At 34.7% G+C, this 20,034-nt stretch overlaps 2 protein-coding genes across 4 annotated transcripts; both read left to right on the forward strand.

The window, feature by feature from the left end:
• Positions 1 to 1,856: 1,856 nt before the first annotated feature.
• Positions 1,857 to 9,033, forward strand: LOC111022822 (MLO-like protein 1). The gene is made up of 13 exons (XM_022300091.2): positions 1,857 to 2,147; positions 2,300 to 2,568; positions 4,209 to 4,325; positions 4,420 to 4,480; positions 4,682 to 4,776; positions 5,636 to 5,710; positions 5,790 to 5,878; positions 6,018 to 6,067; positions 6,599 to 6,639; positions 7,477 to 7,686; positions 7,775 to 7,842; positions 7,933 to 7,993; positions 8,630 to 9,033. Exons 1-13 carry the CDS (start codon positions 1,967 to 1,969, stop codon positions 8,849 to 8,851), a joined length of 1,539 nt encoding a protein of 512 aa, XP_022155783.1. The 5' UTR covers positions 1,857 to 1,966; the 3' UTR covers positions 8,852 to 9,033.
• Positions 9,034 to 10,687: 1,654 nt separating this feature from the next.
• LOC111022823 (MLO-like protein 1) lies at positions 10,688 to 19,203 on the forward strand. 3 transcript variants are annotated; one of them, XM_022300093.2, is made up of 13 exons: positions 10,688 to 10,871; positions 10,959 to 11,233; positions 13,051 to 13,167; positions 13,456 to 13,516; positions 13,886 to 13,977; positions 15,012 to 15,086; positions 15,166 to 15,254; positions 15,865 to 15,914; positions 16,401 to 16,441; positions 17,415 to 17,624; positions 17,710 to 17,777; positions 17,868 to 17,928; positions 18,768 to 19,203. In XM_022300093.2, the coding sequence occupies exons 1-13, from the start codon at positions 10,688 to 10,690 to the stop codon at positions 18,987 to 18,989; spliced, it is 1,545 nt and encodes a 514-aa protein (XP_022155785.1). In that variant the 3' UTR covers positions 18,990 to 19,203. The 3 variants fall into 3 exon arrangements, with proteins under 3 accessions (XP_022155785.1, XP_022155786.1, XP_022155787.1); XM_022300094.2 differs by having other exon boundaries at positions 11,073 to 11,233; XM_022300095.2 differs by lacking the exon at positions 17,868 to 17,928 and having other exon boundaries at positions 18,768 to 18,990.
• The last annotated feature ends 831 nt before the right edge of the window (positions 19,204 to 20,034 follow it).

A 20,034-nucleotide genomic window follows, 5' to 3' on the forward strand; every position in this document is an offset into this window, starting at 1 on the left:
TTTGAGTTGATAACATCTTTTTTTGTTCGAATATGTTGTAACATTTTCTTATCAAACTTTTGGCATTATGATTTAGTACAAATTTTTTCAATACATCAAAATTAAATTTAAAATTTTTAAAAGACTAAGAACAAGATTGAGTCAACATGAGCTTAATTCAGCGATAATTGACACTTGTATGTGACTAAGAGATCATGAGTTCGAATCCCATCTCCAGTTATTGTACTAAAAAAATAACAAGATTGAGAATTACCTAAAATATTAAGGATCGTTTAGTATATATTTACTCAAACATTTACATATTTATTTTTTAGTATAACAAATGTTGAGATGAGAGACTGTCTCAATAGTTATTGAGCTATACTTTAATTAAACAATTTTTTATTTCTTTTTTTTTATCTACAAGTTAGATGACTTTGAATAGGTTTAAGAAATTTGAGTTCATATGTTACCTTAATTTGATTAATTTGGTTGGTATTTGGTAGGTATGATGGGGAAGATTTTAAAAAAATTTATAAAGTTATCTTTTTCTCATGGAAGGTTGCATTTGATGTGTCAAGTAGCATTCGAGTGGGCAACATGTATTCGTGTTCAAATATGTTCAATTTTTTGCCGGAATGTATAAATACAATTTTTTTAATTCATAAAAAGTCAATTTTAAAATGTTAAAATAATAAAAACAAAATTGAGAATTATCTAAAAGACTAGGACAATTTGATATATTTATTCAATCATTTATTTATTGTTATTGGTGTGTGACTAAGTCCTACAATAGTTAGATAAGAGAATGATTATAGGTATATAAGTAAGGGACAACCTCTCCATCCGTAAAATGCTTTTTAGATGAAATCAGAAGTAAAATTATAAAACCATCGTGAATATATTATTGGATAGAGCTAAAAAGTTTGTCCTTCCTCTAATAAAATATCTATTTTATGAAATCTATTATACGGAAACTCCGTTAAATAATTTTGTATTTCTTTTATTTTATGGGCAAGTTAAATGAGTTGGTTAAGAATTATAATTTTTTTTGTACATTAAGAATTATAATTTGAGTTCACATGTTATCTTAGTTTCAATAATTTGATTGGTATTTGGTAGGTACATGGGAACCTTTTTTTTTTACTATAAAAAAAAATGCTAATTACTTGAATATAATAATTTACAAACTATTTTTTTTAAATGTTGTTTTAATTACTCTGTCTATAGATCGTATCTTGCAACACACACTAGGACGTTGACGTAGAACTGGACCATGTTTTATGGATCTCTTTGAGCTTGAAACTACATGTGTATGTTCTTCCTCCTCGATCTATCATGCTGCTTGTCCTGCAACTGAGAACCAAAATCTAACTCTCATTTATAAAATTTTGCATATAATCTCAAGAAAGATAAAACTCATTCGACTCTAGACGAGGATAGTGGTTTGAAGCCATATCTACAATTACAATTAAAAGAAAAACAATATGTTAATTTGTTAACTCGAATTTAACTCAATTGATTAAGATACATATCTCTTACTATAATCTAAGAGGTTGTGAATTCGAATATTCACCTTATCTGTTATATTAAAAGAAAAAGAAAACATACCTTAAAAATTTATCAATACGAGTATAATTCAAGTACTCTTTCTTTGGACTAAGAAAATTTAGAACTTTTTTAGTCGTATATTTTTTGTACCAAATAAAATCATTACAGCATCTCTGATGAGGTGGCAAGCGCGTACAAAGCTTGCTCAAAATCTCAACCAATATAAGAATTAATGAGATAAATAATTATAATAATTATGAGATGAACTCCGGCCTGCATTAATATAATATAATATATATATCTATATATAATATGCACAAGAATTTGTAACGACAGCGCAAAGTTTCAGACAAGAGAGAAACGCGGGGGTTTATTTTTTCTCTTTGGTTTTTGATAATCCGCCGAGTTCAGTGAAGACTGAAATCGGAGAGCAGAGATGGCCGGCGGCGGAGAAGGGACGACGCTGGAGTTCACGCCGACGTGGGTGGTCGCCGCCGTCTGCACCGTCATCGTCGCCATTTCTCTGGCCTTGGAGCGCCTCCTCCACTTCCTCGGCAAATACCTCAAGAAGAAGAATCAGAAGCCGCTCAATGAAGCTCTACAGAAAGTTAAAGAAGGTTCGAATTGAATCCGAATCCAATTTCATTTTCTCACTTTAATTTCCCCTTTCTCCTGTTCCTTTTCTTTGTATTCTCTTTTTGAATTTTACTCTCTGCCTTTGTTCCGATTGTTGTTGATTGTTTCCCTTTTTGGTGTCTTGGTGCTGCAGAATTGATGCTCTTGGGGTTTATTTCGCTTCTGCTCACTGTATTTCAGGGCGCCATTTCCAAACTGTGCGTTCCTGAGAGTTTGACTAAGCATTTACTTCCATGTGATCTGAAAGATAAACCTAAAGAAGGACACAATTCGTCCTCTGGTGAAACTGGTTCGTCAACGACAGAGCATTTTCAGACGTTCTTCGTTTCGACTATTTCTGGTACGGCTAGGCGCCTTCTTTCGGAGGGATCGGCTTCACAGGCTGGTTATTGTGCCCAAAAGGTGAAGACTAACCTAACCATCTCAATTATGCCCGCCATTGATGATGCCCATTAATTCTTGGATGGTGTTTTAGGTTGATTTGTCAAATTTAGAACTGGACTGGTGTTCATTGCTTCCTGTTCTGTGCATTTGATTGTGTTTTTTTTTTAATTCATTGAGCTTGGTGGAAAATTCAGGAGAATAAATCTGTTGTTTACTTGGAACAGCATAGAGATTTGGAATAGGAAATGATTTGAAAATATTCTTTTTATTTCTTGGTTTTTTAATTAAAAATATATATTTTTTATCTTGTACTTCAAGGTTTTAGTGATGGAAAGTAGAATGGGCTATAATTGAAGGGCTGGGTGAGAATAATTATGATATCACTGTAGCTCACACTAGGTAGACTTGCCAATCTGAAGAGAGTAAACTTTCAGGCTGTGTTTACTTGTCAATTAAGGAATGAGAATCATTCTACCTCATTCCATATGATTCTTGACTTTTCTTATTCTTTTTCTTATCTTTGTTTTTTTTTTTTGAGAAAATATGATTCTTGATTTGTGTGTCTTTTCCAATGATTCCTAACTTGTGTGCCCCACCAAATTAGAAATCAGATTCATGTTTTTGGGATGAGATTTTCTTATTAAGGTAAGTAATCCTGTTCTGTTCTGATTTCTAATTCATTTGCTCTATATTGTCTTCAAAAAAAAAAAAAAAAGAAGATTCTATTACTTTTTTTTAATCTTTATTTTTGTGATGGATCTCATATTTAATTTAAATTGATTTATATTTCAAGAGTTTAGGAAGCAAAATTGATCCTAATATACCTCTTTTTTAATTCCAATTTTAAAATAGTTTTAATAAACACAACATCAGATTCCTTACTTAATCCTATACTGTTCACAAATTTCTGGATTCATTTTTAAAATTTTTTGAATATATATATTTCAAATTTTATCTTTACCTTTCAATCAGTCTTATATTTAATTTATAGTGATTTCTATATAAAGTATTAGCAAATACAATCAATCGTAATACATATATTTTTTATTCTAAGTCCAACACAGTTCTATCAAACACAATATTAGAAACTTTATTATTATACTTCACTTTGTACTTTAATTTTCTATTTCGATTGCTTTTCATTTCTATTCTATCTCATATTAAATTTTGATTATATAATTGTGACCTCAACAGTTAAAAGTGTCACTTTCATACAGTGGGAGGGGAGCCATCGGTTCAAATTGATTCAGTTAAAAATTATTTTTTTTCCTTTGTTATTTTTCATAACTAACTTTTAAAAAGAATGAAGTTCTCATCTTTGCTACGAGAAAAAGGAAATAAATGTTCAAATTTCAAAATAGTTATCCAACTTATTTGATTTTTTGGTACAAAAAAAAAAAAGAAGCACCGAATAAAAAGGGTTATCAAACAAGTCTTGAAGTGCTTTCTTCGGTTCAAATAATAATTTTTATTTTAAGATATGTTTATTGCCTTTGTCGTGGATATTCAGGTTTTATTCACAATTCAGATGTATATCCTGCTGTTCTCTTACATTGTCTTGGTCTGATTCACTCTGCCTTTGCATACATCTTAAGGTTCATAATATATATATTTTTTTAATTTGACCTCTCTCATTTCCATATGTTTATCCTTTGCAGAATAAGGTGCCATTACTATCACTTGAAGCGTTGCATCATCTACATATTTTTATCTTCATCCTAGCTATCGTCCATGTGACATTTTGTGTTCTCACTGTAGTTTTCGGAGGACTGAAGGTAAGCAACTTGTAGGTTTATTTTCTAATAACTTCCACTACGTGATAATTGGTTTGTTTGAACTCAGTTTTAGTTCTTTGTTTACTGAATATAGATTCGCCAATGGAAGCATTGGGAGGACTCTATTGCTAAAGAGAATTATGATGCTGATCAGGGTAACCATTTAAGAGTTTTAACTTTTATTTTATCATCATTAAATGCCATAAAAAATGAAATGATTCGAAATTGGAACAGTTGTATGAATAAATTATACAAACGCTAAGTGGATTTTTGCATTCAAAAAGTTCTCTGCTTGATCACCTGATATGTTTATGTGGTTACAGTTTTGTTCAGTTCTAATCCTAATACTTTTGCAGTTTTAAGACCAAAAGTCACCGATGTCCATCAACATGCTTTTATCAAAGATCACTTTTTGGGCATTGGTAAAGATTCAGCTCTTCTTGGTTGGTTGGTAAGTCAAATCATTTCCCCCCTAAATATATCACTCTGCCTTCGATCCTGTTTTTCTTGATGTTGAATGCCACTTTGACTTCCCTTATCTTATTCTTCTCATCCTGGCTCCTCAAAGTTTACGTCACAACTATTCTTAGAGACCTTTTAAAAGACCTGTCCTGCACAGAAATTGAAATCTTGGCTAAAAGAAATAATGGGCATATGATATATGGACAAAACTGAACATGTTCCTACTTTCTATATCTGACTGCATGAGAAAATTTTGAAAAATGATTGAGATGACAAACAAGAACATGATAGAAACAACTCTTATTGATATTGAGAGGTACAAGTTAGGGGAAGATACCAGAGCTCCCCTCTCTCCTAGAAAACCATCTAAGGTTATACTAGTCAAAATGATGCCTCTCTCATACCCCTATACTCATACGTCATATATACCCTACATTATGTAAAATCTCAGCCCACTCTATAACTAACTTATGGGCCCACACTTACACTGCTTCCTCTCAGTCCCGCATTGTTCCCCCTATCCCCTCATCTTCCCACAGTTAACATTATTAACTGGTCAGAACACTGATGTGTATCAATCAAAGTAGAAGAATATACATGTAGGATCTCTTGGCAAAATGAATAAAATGGACCTTGTTTATCCACTGCACTTAATGCAAGGCTTGTGAAGGATGCAGCAAATAAAAATGGAGTTCTGTAACTTTTTGTTGGAAAGATGTATACATGTCATGCTTTATTTAGGCTCCATATTTTGAAGTTTGGAAGTGTCTTTTGGAATCAAAACATTTGATGCTGTTAAGTGTAATTGGTTGTGGTTTTAACTTCCTCTTTCTTGGGTTTTTCTTCAGCATGCCTTCCTTAAGCAATTTTATGCTTCTGTTACGAAATCAGATTATGCAACGTTACGGCTTGGTTTCATTATGGTAAGCCATCTAAGATTCACTGTGAATGTATATTTGACTTTCATTCTCTGACCTCTTAATAATCGTTTCACTGCTGTAGACACACTGCAGGGGGAACCCCAAGTTTAATTTTCACAAATACATGATACGAGCCCTGGAAGACGATTTCAAGCATGTTGTTGGTATCAGGTAAGTAGTGTTCAGAAGTTCTCTTTTATACTTAGCTGCAGGGGCTTGCTCGACTGTAGTTGTGCTAATTGTGATACACTTCTAGCTGTCATTTTTTCCCCAGCTCTTCTTCTCTCATTTTTATAATCTTTTGTTGCAGTTGGTATCTTTGGATCTTCGTGGTTGTCTTCTTGTTCCTTAATGTTAGTGGTATGGTACTTCTTTGATTAGTTAATATGTGTCATTTCTTTATATTTAATACCAAACAATGACTACAAGTTGTTAGTGTCTTCAAATATGTTATCATTGGATCCATTGTATTAATTTTCGAGGCATCAAAGTTCTCGCTCCTTGAATTATGCTCATATCCCACCCAGTGATGTTTGAGGAGGCTTCACCCACCTCAAGGCCAAGCCAACTCTGAAGGGCATGGGTTTGAAATTGTCAAGTTAACTATTTGGAGGTTTGAACCTAGAATTGGAGGGTATCTCCAAACGTCCTAAGCTCTTACCACCATTAAACCCAAAATCTCGGACCATATCTCAAAATATTCTGACGCCCTTGCCGCTACCATGAGAGCCACCCCTTATCACTATTCTATTCTATTCAGATAAAACCCTTTTCAAATAATTGCTACATGGAAGTTCTGTACTTGCTCTTTATATATTAGGATGAAGTTCCATCTTATTATCCACAATAAAGATATTAACTTTAATCATTATTTCCTATTTACACGTGCAGGTTGGCATACATATTTCTGGATAGCATTCATTCCTTTCGTTGTAAGTAATCTTTTTAACATCCCTCACCAATTTTCTGCTTGAAAGCATGTTTGAGTCCAAATATTTGGACGCTCTTACCAGTATCTAAGCTGCCACCATGAGCCACCCCTTATCACTATCCTATCCCATGGTGGTCCTACCTAGTATTTAAAATTCTTTCCGTTTCCTTGTCAACCAAATGTACTAGGATCATGTAATTGTCTTTTGAAGTCATAGTGTTCGTAAATTCTCCAAAAACACTTAGAAATATAAAAAGAAAAAAGAAGAAACTTTGTATCAAGGAGGTTTGTAGATGACAATGGTAAGATTAAGTGGTGGTTTTTCTAGAGTAATGTCTCTGGAATTGAAAATAGAGATCATATTGATGACTTCCACAGTCAGAAAATGTAAGAAATACCTTTTACTTACAATGACCGGTATGCCTTTAGTATCCTAATAATATCTTTGCAACTTCCTTGGTAGTATTCTTAACAATCTCCTAGGAGTCTATCTTGTGTTGAAGCAAGTCGACTTTAAATAGAACCTCCCAACAGCTTTTTAAAAGAAGAACAATGTTAAGAATGTCGTTGGGGTAAACGCTTGAAATATTATTGGGATATTAAGGGCATATTAGTTAAGTTTGGAGAGAAGCGATTATAGATAGAGTGGATTGGAGGGGTTTAAAGGAGATGAAAACTTTGGATAGTTTTGTGGGTGGGAGAGAGCCATCTCAAAAGGCTATCACCCGTGTGTTTTTTCTCTTTGATATTGTTATTCTATTTCAATCCTGTTTTCTCACGTTCCAATCTCAAGATCGGTCCCTATCAAACAATTGATAATAAATTTTATTTTGTTCAGCTTCTGCTTGCTGTGGGAACGAAGCTGGAACATGTGATAACCCAACTGGCTCATGAGGTTGCAGAGAAGCATGTAGCAATTGAAGGTGATCTAGTAGTCCAACCATCCGATGATCACTTTTGGTTTCAGAGACCCCGTTTTGTTCTCTTCTTGATCCACTTTATACTTTTCCAAAACGCTTTCGAGATCGGTTTTTTCTTCTGGATATGGGTAAGCAGCAAGCTGACTTTATTTGTTGGTGATCATTTTTTGTTTATTTGAGGCTCAAATTCATGATGCTTGCTTGATATGTTTCCAGGTTCAATATGGCTTCGACTCCTGCATCATGGGACAAGTCCGCTATATCGTTCCGAGGCTTATTATTGGGTAAAGCAGAAACTCCAGATTTTGCTTTTTCTCCTAATAATTACTTCATTTTGATCACTAATTTCCCATTAAATATATTGTCTGGATCAGGGTGTTTGTTCAGGTTCTTTGCAGTTACAGCACCCTACCACTCTATGCCATTGTCACACAGGTTAGTCATGATGGGTTATTATAAGATTGTGATAGTAAAAAATTTTAAGGTCGTGTTTGGGTGAGGGTTTGGATTTAGGTGGTTTGACTTAGGATGCCGAACTCATGTTTCTCCCGTGAGTTTGTTAAGTCTGGTGTCTATTAACAAAACCAGAGGTTTCGACCGTACTATAAATCTACTCTCCTCAAAGTCACCTGCTCGCAGTTTTTCTAAGTCTAGGCTTGCACCTAAACACAAATTTCTTAAATCCTGGTTGAGATGCCGAACACCCACCTCCCAAATGCCTCCTAGTAAAATCACGACGCAACAATGTAACGAATGAAAATCAACCGATTGTTTTTAGTTCTATCCCAAACAGCAATACGGGAGCAGTCCAGTTGGCAAGGGTTTGGTTTTCTTTGTCATACTAGCTTTTAGTTTCAAGTTCGAACCTTTTAATGATCTTAAAATTAAAAACCCCTGATGTCTCAAGTTCGGGGGGGGGGGGGGGGGCAGGTGTCCCTAAGTACAGGGGAGGAAAGCCAACTCCCAGTTATCAAAAAAAAGAAAAAACGGCAAAATGGGTCGGTATATCAATAAATTTGATTTCTCACTCTCTCATCAACCTCACTAATTTATGTTTGAATGAAAATGTAGATGGGAAGTTCTTTCAAGAAGGCAATCTTTGATGAACATGTACAAGTAGGGCTGGTTGGGTGGGCCCAGAAGGTGAAGAAAAGGAAGGGACTGAGAGCAGCTGCTGATAACTCCAGCCAAGGAACCAAAGAAGGAGGTTCCACTGTGGGGATTCAGCTGGGAAATGTTATGCGCAAGGCTTCTGCACCAGAAGAAATTAAGCCTGATGATGCCTCCAAATGATCTGCCTTATCGGAGATTTTAAGCTAATGTAGCTCATTTGTACTTTGTAGAGTTGTATTATACGGTAACCGCTACACTTACCCGTTCGGTAGGAGAATGAGTGATATAGCTGAAAAACATCGAGACGTTTCGATATACTGTAAAATTTAACGGTGGAGCAATCCCATCTCTGAGTTCTATCACGTCTCACTTTGATAATTTATATAGGCTTTTGTATTTGTGATGTGTGTTGAGTATCAAACATGTATCATATTAGAAGTTGTGTACTCTTGGTCCATAAGCTTGATGTGATGTTTGCTCATTGACGTGCTCAATTCTCATTGGTTTGTTATTTGAATTTTGAAGTGGTTTTTTACGACACTACAAAATTACTAAAATAATAAAGTAGAAATTTAAGACTCAATTACGAAATTACTAAAATAATAAAATTGAAAGTTTTAGGCATTAGAGATGTGGGAATGAAGGATAAAAACTCCAACCTCTCAGTAAAACACAAAATGCCTTTAACTATTAAACTAAGTTAGGCTCGTGTTTGCTTTAGTATTCAACTGAAGTTGTCTTGTTCTAATAAAATATCTAGCTCATCAAATCTCTTCGAATAATTTTTTTTCCAATTGTTCATTTTTCATTAAAGGAAAAGGAAGAAGCAAATAAAGCTGTGGAGACGGCAGACTCGCCAATTAGGCACACCGTGAGGTTGACTACAGCAGATCGAGAGCGAGAGGGACTGCTACGAAAGCTGGTCAGCCTAAGCAATAAGTAAAGGAAAGGCCTTGTTCCAGGGCACATAGGATTAAACGTAAAGCTGCGCTTTCTTGACGGATTTTTATACTTGACGACCATCCAAGGTTTCATGAGTGCTCCTATTCTGTTAGTTATGACTCGGAGACTCTGTTAAACAAATTAAATGAGATTGAATAGGTTCGAAGAATTATAATTTGAGTTCATATGTTAACTTAGTTTCAATCATGGTTTTAAATATCTAGACACGTCGACATTTCCATCGAGATATCCATGTTTTCATGAGTTCGACGACATTAGGGGTAAATCAACATTTCCATCATTGTACAAGAAAATCGACAAAATAAAAAATATCAACAAAATGTCAATTATATATATATATATATATTAATTATTTTTAACTAATTTAGAAATAGGAAAATGTTTATTTGTTAATTTAAATATTTTATACTATTCTTTTAATTTTTCTAATTTATACAGAAATACAAAACACCATCAACATTTTATCGATATTTACATCGATGAGGCCTCGAAAGTTGCAGCCACACCGATATTTAAAACCTAGGTTTCAATCATTTGATTGGTATTTAATAGGCTGGTTCAATCTACTGGAATTTGATTTTGGTTTTGATTTTTTTGTTGCTGTTGTTGCTTTAATTACTGAGTCTACTGGTCCAATCTTCCAACAAATCAGGAGATTGACCTGGAACTGGACCATATTTTATGGATCTCTTTGAGCTTGGAATTTGATCGATGGAGCGGTAGTCGTAAGGATTTATGTTGCCCGTCTGTCCGTTGTTCATGCAACTGAGAACCATAATCAATTCATAGAAATAATCTCAAGAACTTGTTCGTTCGACTTTAGATGACGGTGGTTCGGAGTCATATCTGCAATTGCAATCAACAAAGCAATAGGTAAATTACCCATATCTATATATATACACACACAATATGCACAAGAATTTGTAATGACAGCACAATGTGTTTCAGACGAGAGAGAATCGCTGGTGTCTTCTCTTCTTCTTCATCTTCTTCTTCTTCTTTGATTTCTGATAATCCGCCGAGTGAAGTGAAGACTGAAATCGGAGAGCAGAGATGGCCGGCGGTGGCGGAGAAGGGACGTCGCTGGAGTACACGCCGACGTGGGTGGTCGCCGCCGTCTGCTCCGTCATCGTTGCCATTTCTCTGGCCATGGAGCGCCTCCTCCACTTCCTCGGCAATTACCTCAAGAGGAAGAATCAGAAGCCGCTCAATGAAGCTCTACAGAAAGTAAAAGAAGGTTCGACTTGAATTCGAATCCGAAATCCGAATCCAATTTCTTTTCGGTTCCGAATGTTGATTGTTTCCCTTTTTCGGAATCTTGCAGAATTGATGCTTTTAGGGTTTATTTCGCTTATGCTCACTGTATTTCAAGACGTCATTTCTAAACTGTGCGTTCCTGAGAGTTTGACTCAGAATTTTCTCCCATGTGATCTGAAAGATAAACCAGCTAAAGGACATGATTCATCCTCTGATGAAACTGGTTCGTCAACGACAGAGCATTTTCAGACCTTCGTCGTTTCGAGTATTTCTGGAATGGCTAGGCGGCTTCTTGCGGAGGACGAGGAACCGGCTACACAGGCTGGTTACTGTGCCCACAAGGTGAAGACTAATCCTAACCATCTCAATTATGCCGCCATTGATGATGCTCTTTAATGCTTCGTTGGTGTTTGATTCTGCTCATTGCTTCCTGTTCTCTGCATTTTGAATGTCCAGTTCTCTTATCTTTTCAATGTGGATTCCCACGCCTCTCTCTCGAAATGGTGATTCGTTTAGATTCTCGGCTGAATTTCATTTTTAGATTGGAGGTTTGTTTGAATTTGTTGGGCTTTGATACTATATCAATAATCACGATACTCTCGCTTGAAACCAAGGAATTACTCTCGTGACTTTACTCTTGGTTTCGTCTAAAAGACCTCGAACTAGTGGAAGATTGAGAAATATTAGAAATATGGGCTATGGGCTACTCTTTTCACGGTCAGTTAATTTTGAGGTCGGATTCCATGAATATTGATAGATAATAGAATATAAGTGTCTTTGGATATAGCGGAGTAAAATTCCGATTCCGCAGAGATTTGAAATAGGAAATGAAATTGATAATATTCTTTTTATTTCTCGGTAAACTTGTCTCATTCTCATATGATTCTTGACTTTGTCTTTTCCATATGATTCCTAACTTGTGTGCCCCACCAAATTAGAAATGAGATTCATGTGTTTGGGATGATATTAATTTTCTTATTAAGGTAACGAATCCTATTCTTATTTCTAAATTCATAGGCTTTATACTTTTTCAAAAAAAAAAAAAAAAAAATCCATTGCTTCTTTTTTTTTTTATTCTTTATTTTTGTGATGGATCTCATATTTAATTTAGATTGATTTCTAGTTCAAGCATTTAGGAAACAAAATTGATCCTAATATACCTCTTTTTAAATTCCAATTCTAAAATATACCTCTCTCTTACTTATTTGGATCATATTTAATTTAGAGTGATTTCTACCTAAAATATTAGTAAATAAAATCAATACTATTTGGTTTGAATCCCTCGACCTCTGCATATATCTCACGCCATATTTAGTTTAGGGGATGAGAATCAATGAATGAGAATGACTTTTGTAGGAATGGAATCAAATTGTGAGATCCATCTCATTGGGCCATCCCATTTTTCTCTTACAATCTAATCAATCCTATTCTCATTTCTTATTCTATGAGTCCCACGCATTTATCAGCCTTATTTTACTATTTTTACCTTTTATCTCTCTTTATTGATGAGACCAATAATTTTATTAACTAATTCTTTTTTTTATTTCTACTCCTAATGTTTTTTTTCCATTGATTGGTATGATTTTATTATAAAATATTATAAATTTATATTTATTTTTTTACTTTGTTATTATTAATAAATATTAATAGATTTTTTAAAAATATAATTTATTCTTATTGAATATTAGAATAATAAAATTTTATATTAAATTTTAATTTAAAAAAAGTATTTTAATTGGTGTAATTTTATTTTAATTATTCATTATTATTAATATTAGATAAATTGTTATAATAAAAAAATATTTACTATAAATCACATCGTAACAAAATAAATTAAAATTTATTATTATTATAATTGAAAAAAGATTAGCACACTAATGTATTTATAATTAACTAGAAAGAAGAAATGGGTATACTGAGTAATTGTTATATATTCGATTCCGATTACAAACAGTTTTGGTAAACAAAATCAAAGGAATAACATTCTCATTGATTTTATTTCGATTCATCCCCATTCCGATGCCTGACAAGTAAACATAGGGATGCTTGTCAAGTAAACATGGTCTTAAGGTTCATAATATATATATATATATATATTTTTTTTTTTTCTTTAAATTTTAATTTGACCTCTCTCCTATCCATATGTTTTTCTTCTGCAGAATAAGGTGCCATTACTATCACTCGAAGCGTTGCATCATCTACATATTTTTATCTTCATCCTAGCCATTGTCCACGTGACATTTTGCGTTCTCACAATAGTAGCTGGAGGATTGAGGGTAAGAATCTATTTGGTATGCAATCCAGATTCTGTTTATTGTTTTTGGATTCACTTAATCAAATGTATTAAGTAAATACTTTGTTTTTGAAAATTGTTTTCAAATTCTTTTAAGTAACACATCTGAAAACATTGAAAAGAATCCTATTTTAATTGAATCTCTTCTTTTTAGATTTCTACTTTCAAATCATCAACTAAACAACCCTAAGCAATTATTTTCTGATCACTTCCACTATGTGATAACTAATTTGTTTGATCTCAGTTTTAGTTATTTTGTATAATGATATAGATTCGCCAATGGAAGCATTGGGAGGATTCTATTGCGGAAGAGAATTATGATGCTGAAAAGGGTAACCATTTAACAGTTTTATTTTATGGTCAATTTTGATTTTATCATCCTTTTTTTTATAATAATGGAGAGTCGGAGTACTCTCCTATATTAGGGTATAGGATACCTGCGCTCGCCGAAGGTTCGAACTTGAGATCTCTAAGTCAATATGACCAAAAAAACCTCAAGTCCTTGCCGATTGGGCTCTCTCTTAGACGATTTGATTTTATCATCATTAAATGCCATAAAAAATGAATGATTCGAAATGGGAAGAGTTGTATGAATCAACTATAAACAAACTCTAAGTTGATTTTTGATTCAAAAAGCTCTCTGCTTGATCACCGATACGTTTACGTAGTTATGGTTTTGTCCGGTTCTAATACTTTTGCAGCTTCACCAAAATTCACCCATGTCCATCAACATGCCTTTATCAAAGGTCGCTTTTTGGGCATTGGTAAAGATTCAGCTCTTCTTGGTTGGTCGGTAAGTCAAATAATTTTGCCCTCCAAGTATATCATTCTTGCCTTCACTCCTGTTTTTCTTGATGTTGAATGACACTTCCTTTAGCTTATTCTTCTCATCCTGGTTCCTCGAAGTTTACGTCACAACTATTCTTGATATAAAAAGAATTGTCCGATTAATTACTATCTAGAGAACTTTTAAAAGAACTGTCCTGTATAGATATTGAAATCTTGGCTAAAAAAACAATGGGAATATGATATATGGACAAAACTGAACATGTTACTACTTTCTGAATCTGACTGCATGATAAAACTTTGAAAAATTATTGAGATTACAAACGAGGACATGATAGAAACAACTATTATTGATATTGGGAGGTACAAGTTTGAGGAAGATTCGAGAGCTCCTCTTTCTCCAAGAGAACCTTCTAAGGTTATACTAGCCAAAATGATGCCTCTCTCCTACCCGCTATGCTCATATATGCCCTTCATTACGTAAACTCTCAGCCCACGTTATAACTAACTCATGGGTCCACACTAACACTGCTTCCTTAGTCCGGCTTGTTCCTCCTCCCTTCATCTTCTTCCTACAGGCTACAGTAAACATTAATAACTTAAGCTCTGTGTGGTGGTGCCTATCCACGAGTTTCCTTGACAACTAAATATATTAGAGTCAGGCTGTTGTCTCGTGATTAGTCAAGATGTACGCAAGCTGACTTAGACACATGGATATAAAAAAGATAATTAGGGTGGGGTCTGTGCCTATCAGAACGTTGATGTGTATGAATCAAAGTAGGAGAATATGCATGTAGAATCTCTTGGCAAATGAATAAAATGGGCCTCATTTATCCACTGCACTTAACTCAAGGCTTGTGAAGGATGCAGAAAATAAAAATGGAGTTCTCTAACTTTTGGTTGGAAAGATGTATACATGTCATGCTTTATGTAGGCTCCATATTCTGAAGTTTGGAAGTGTCTTTTTGAATCAAAACATTTGATGCTGTTAAGTGTAACTGGTTGTGGTTTTAACTTCCTCTTTCTTGGGTTTTCCTTCAGCATGCCTTCCTTAAGCAATTTTATGCTTCTATAACGAAATCAGACTATACGACATTACGCCTCGGTTTCATTATGGTAAGCCATCTATGATTCAGCGTGAATGTATATTTGACTTTCATTCTCCAACCTCTTAATAAAAGTTTTACTGCTGTAGACACACTGCAGGGGGAACCCCAAGTTTAATTTTCACAAATACATGATACGTGCGCTGGAAGACGATTTCAAGCATGTTGTCGGTATCAGGCAAGTAGCGTTCAGAAGTACTCTTTTATACTTAGCTGCAGAGGCTTGCTCGACTGTAGTTGTGCTAATTATGATACCTTTCTTTTTTCCTTGATAGGAAACAGACTTAATACATTGACAAAAAGGAATAGGCTAAGGGCCGGGGATGAGAAAGCCCGTACCACTCATAAAACTAATGAAGTACAGCTTTCCAATCACATCTAATCATCGTTAGACTGTAGTTACAAAAAAAAAAAGGAAAAAAACCTTGTGATTTAGATACCAAGTAGAAGCAGTAATTTGTACACAATTACAAAAAGAAATAAAAAAATGAAGTCTATTGTTGAAGACCCAACCATTCCTTTCTTTCCAAAGACTCTAGAAAATGACCTTCACTGCACAACCCCATAGGATTGACTTTTCCTTTAAAAATACACATCCCTGAAGAACCTCAAGGAGCCAATATTCCACTGCCTTAGGCATGCAGCAAGCAAAATCAAATTCTCTCAACAGAAGGACCACGCATAAGAGGCTGTAGGGCAACGTAAAAACATATGATAAATGATACATTTGCAGCTGTCATTTTTTTCCCCAGCTCTTCTTCTCTCATTTTTGTAATCATTTGTTGCAGTTGGTATCTTTGGATCTTCGTGGTTGTCTTCTTGTTCCTTAACGTTAATGGTATGGTACTTCTTTGATTAGTTAATATGTGGCATTTCCTTATATTTAGTACCAATCAATGACTACAAGTTGATAGTGTCTTCAAATATGTTATCATGTGAGCCATTGTATTAACTTCCGGAGTATCACAGGTCTCGCTCCTTGCATTATGTTTATAGCCCACCCACTAATCTTTTAGGAGGCTTCGCCCACCTCAAGGCCAACTCTGAAGGACATCAATTTTAAATTATCAAGTTAACTATTTGGATTCTAATCTAGAATTGGAGGGCATCTCCAGATGTCCTAAGCTCGTTACATCATTAAACTCAAAATCTCAGACCATATATTCAGACATTATATCCTAAGCCCTTGCCACTGTCTAAGCCCTTATTATGGGAGCCACCTCTTATCACTATTCAATACTTGCTCTTTATATATTAGGATGATTCCATGTAATCCATAATAAAGATATTAACTTTAATCATTATTTCCTATTTACACATGCAGGTTGGCATGCATATTTCTGGCTAGCATTCATTCCTTTCCTTGTAAGTAATCTTCAATTTTCTGCTTGAAAAGCGTGTTGAGTTTGCCACTGTGTAGGCTTATATACTCTACAGGAATTTACAATTCTTTATGATACGATCATGATCACCTACTGTTAGGATCCCAAATACAAGAACCTAACTAGGAAAGTATATTGCAAATCTAAAGAGAAATTATAATATCGATAGCCTTTCGAGAGGGCTATCTCTCTCCCAAGAACTCTCTCCAAGTTCCCCACAGTACTATTCTCCAAGATGTCTTCCTTCCCTCCCTACTACTTCTATTTATAACAAACTCACTCCTAACTAATTACTCTAATGCCCCTAAATATAATACTAATTTTTATTCCCAATCTAACCCTAATAGGACCCTCACACCTACCTAGTATCTAAAATTTTTTCAATTCCTTTTGCAACTAAAGGTACTTCTTACTAGGATTAGATAGTTGTCCGGTGAGGTTAGTCGCTTGCAAATTGGACCAAAATCTCATAGATATTGAAGGGAAAAAAAGGAAAAAAATTAACTTTTTTACAGTATCAAGGAGGTTTGTATAGCCCATGGTAAGTTTAAGGGAGGGGTTGAATTGAAAATAGAGATTATATTGATGACTTGCAGAGTAAGAAATGATAGGAAAATGCCTTTTACTTACCGTTTGTAACAATCTCTTGGGGCCTATCTTGTGTTCAAGCCAAGTTGACTTTAAATAGAACCTCCCAACAGCTTTTTAAAGTATAACAATGTTAAGAATGTCGTTAAGGTAATCCCTTGAAATATTATTAGGATATTAGGGACATATTAGTTAAGTTTGTTGATGAGCGGTTATAAATAGAGCGGATTGGAGGGGTTAAAAAGAGATGAAAACTTGGGATTGTTTTCTCTTTGATGTTGTTATTCCATTTCAATCCTATTTTCTTACGTTCCAATCTCAAGATCGGTTCCTATCAAACAATTGAAAATAAATTTTATTTTGTTCAGCTTCTGCTTGCTTTGGGAACGAAGCTGGAACATGTGATAACCCAACTGGCTCATGAGGTTGCAGAGAAGCATGTAGCAATTGAAGGTGATCTAGTAGTCCAACCATCCGACCATCACTTTTGGTTTCAGGAACCCCGTTTCGCTCTCTTCTTGATCCACTTTATACTTTTCCAAAACGCTTTCGAGATCGGTTTTTTCTTCTGGATATGGGTAAGCAGCAAGCTGACTTTATTGCTGGTGATGAGTTTTTGTTTACTTGAGACTCAAATTCATGCTTGTTTTGATATGTTTCCAGGTCCAATATGGCTTCGACTCGTGCATCATGGGACACGTCCGCTATATCATTCCGAGGCTTGTTATTGGGTAAAGCAGAAACCCCAGATTTTGCTTTCCCTCATTACAATTACTTCATTTTGATCACCAATTTCCATGTAAATATGTTGTCTGGATCAGGGTGTTTGTTCAGGTTGTTTGCAGCTACAGCACCCTACCACTCTATGCCATTGTCACACAGGTAACTCATGATGGGTTATTATGAGATTATTAAGGTGGGGTGAGGGTTTGGATTTAGGTGGTTTGGCTTAAACAATATTTTTTTCCCTCATCTTTTCTGATAAGAAACAAAAGCTATATTACTAACATAGAAATGAAACAACCGAGGAGGCCTCCTTAAGAGCTACCGCATTACAGCTTGTCAATCTTGCTGAAATAAGACTATACTGTAATTACAAAAGAATTTTTTATGAGTAAGAGGCACCCAGAGGTTGTGGTAACTTGTACGTTCTCACAAAAATTTTCAAAGGGTAGAATGGAATGGTTAAAGACTCCTTGGTTTCTTTCCTTCCAAAGACTTCAAAGAGGTGCACGGGCTGCACAACTCCACAAAAGTTTCCCTTTTTGAGTCACTTCTAGAAGCCAATCCTCAATTAAACGGGGAAGGCAACCAGAAATGCCGCACTTTCTCATGATGAAGGTCCACCCTTGGTAGGCGAAGGAGCAATGTATGAAGAGATGATCAATGTCTTCAGCATTTTTAAGGCATAAATGGTATACCGAAGGGGACAACACCCAATTTAGGAGCTTCTTCTGCAGTTTCTCATGGATATTAAGGCTTCTATAGGCAATGCTCCACGGAAACACTTTCACCTTCTTAGGACAACAAGTTTCAACAATACTATAAACCTACTCTTCTCTGGGCGCACTTTAAAGACAAATTTCCTAAACGCCTCGTAGGAAACCTCCCTTATTATGCAACAATGTAACTCGAACAGTGAAATGGCCGGTCGGAATATCAATTCATTTGATTTCTCACTCTCTCATCAACCTCACTAATCTATGTTCCAATTCTGGCAGATGGGAACTTCTTTCAAGAAGGCAATCTTTGATGAAGATATACAAGCAGGCCTGGTTGGGTGGGCTCAGAAGGTGAAGAAAAAGAAGGGATTGAAGGCAGCTGCTGATGACTCCAGCCCAGGAACAACCAAAGGAGGTTCCACTGTGGGGATTCAGCTGGGAGATGTTATGAGCAAGCCTTCTGCACCAGAAGAATTTGAGCCTGATGATGCCTCCAAATGATCTGCCTTGCTAGAGATTTTAAGATAATGTAGCTCATTTGTAGAGTTGTGTTATACCGTGACCGCTACACTTACCCCGTCCGGTAGGAGAATGAGCGATGTAATAGGTAAAAATCGTCGAGACGTTTTGATAAACTGGAAAATTTAATAGGGGAGCGATCCCAATCTATGAGTTGTATCACGTCTTATATTGGTAATCTATGTAGACTTTTGTTTTTGTGGTGCATAGTTGATGTTGTCTACTTTTAGTACATAAGTTTGATGTGATGTTTGCTCATTGACGTGCTCGATTTTCATTGGTTCGTTATTTGAATAGGTCATTCAACTATTTCGTTCAAATCACGACTTTTTGACTGAAGATATCTGTGTTAGTTAATTAAACTAGACTCAATTACAGAATTACAAAACTAATAAAATCGAAATTTATTCTAGATACCAATAAATCAAGGGATATCACTAATTGACATTGAGATATATTAGTCAATTATTGCCCTTCAAATTCTAAATTAAGGTTATATTTATATATATATTTTTACGGTTTCTACTAAGTATAGTTTAAAAATACATTTGGTTAGTGAAGTTTTAAAAGTATCAGTTGGTTATGACCTTTTTTTCCTTTGTTTTCTATTGAGTTTGGTCTTAGCTATACTATTCTTGTAAAATTTTAAATTTTTTTCTTGAAATATATACTTCTACATTTCAGATAAATGTCTCCATTTTTTCACCAATTTTTAGGTTTCAAATATTATTTTGGATTTTAGTTTTGAATTTTCTAATACTTTTAAAATATTCATCTTATTCACGTACTTTCAACCTCCACTAATATATATCAAAGTGAACATAGTTCAACAAAAAATTAATATATATCTCAAACCACCACCTAGTTTTGTTCGTATATTTTTAGAAGTGATCATTTTTTTCTCTTTTCTCTTGACATCTTACGTGAAGTGATCATTTTTTTGTTCGTATATTTACATCTCAACTAATCTTACATGACATCTTACGTGACAACCAACCGACTCAACTCTCCTACATTTAGTTGCCAA

Source organism: Momordica charantia (assembly GCF_013281855.1).
Source record: "Momordica charantia cultivar OHB3-1 chromosome 7 unlocalized genomic scaffold, Mcharantia_2.0 BLBB01000007.1, whole genome shotgun sequence".
Classification (NCBI taxonomy): Eukaryota; Viridiplantae; Streptophyta; class Magnoliopsida; order Cucurbitales; family Cucurbitaceae; genus Momordica; species Momordica charantia.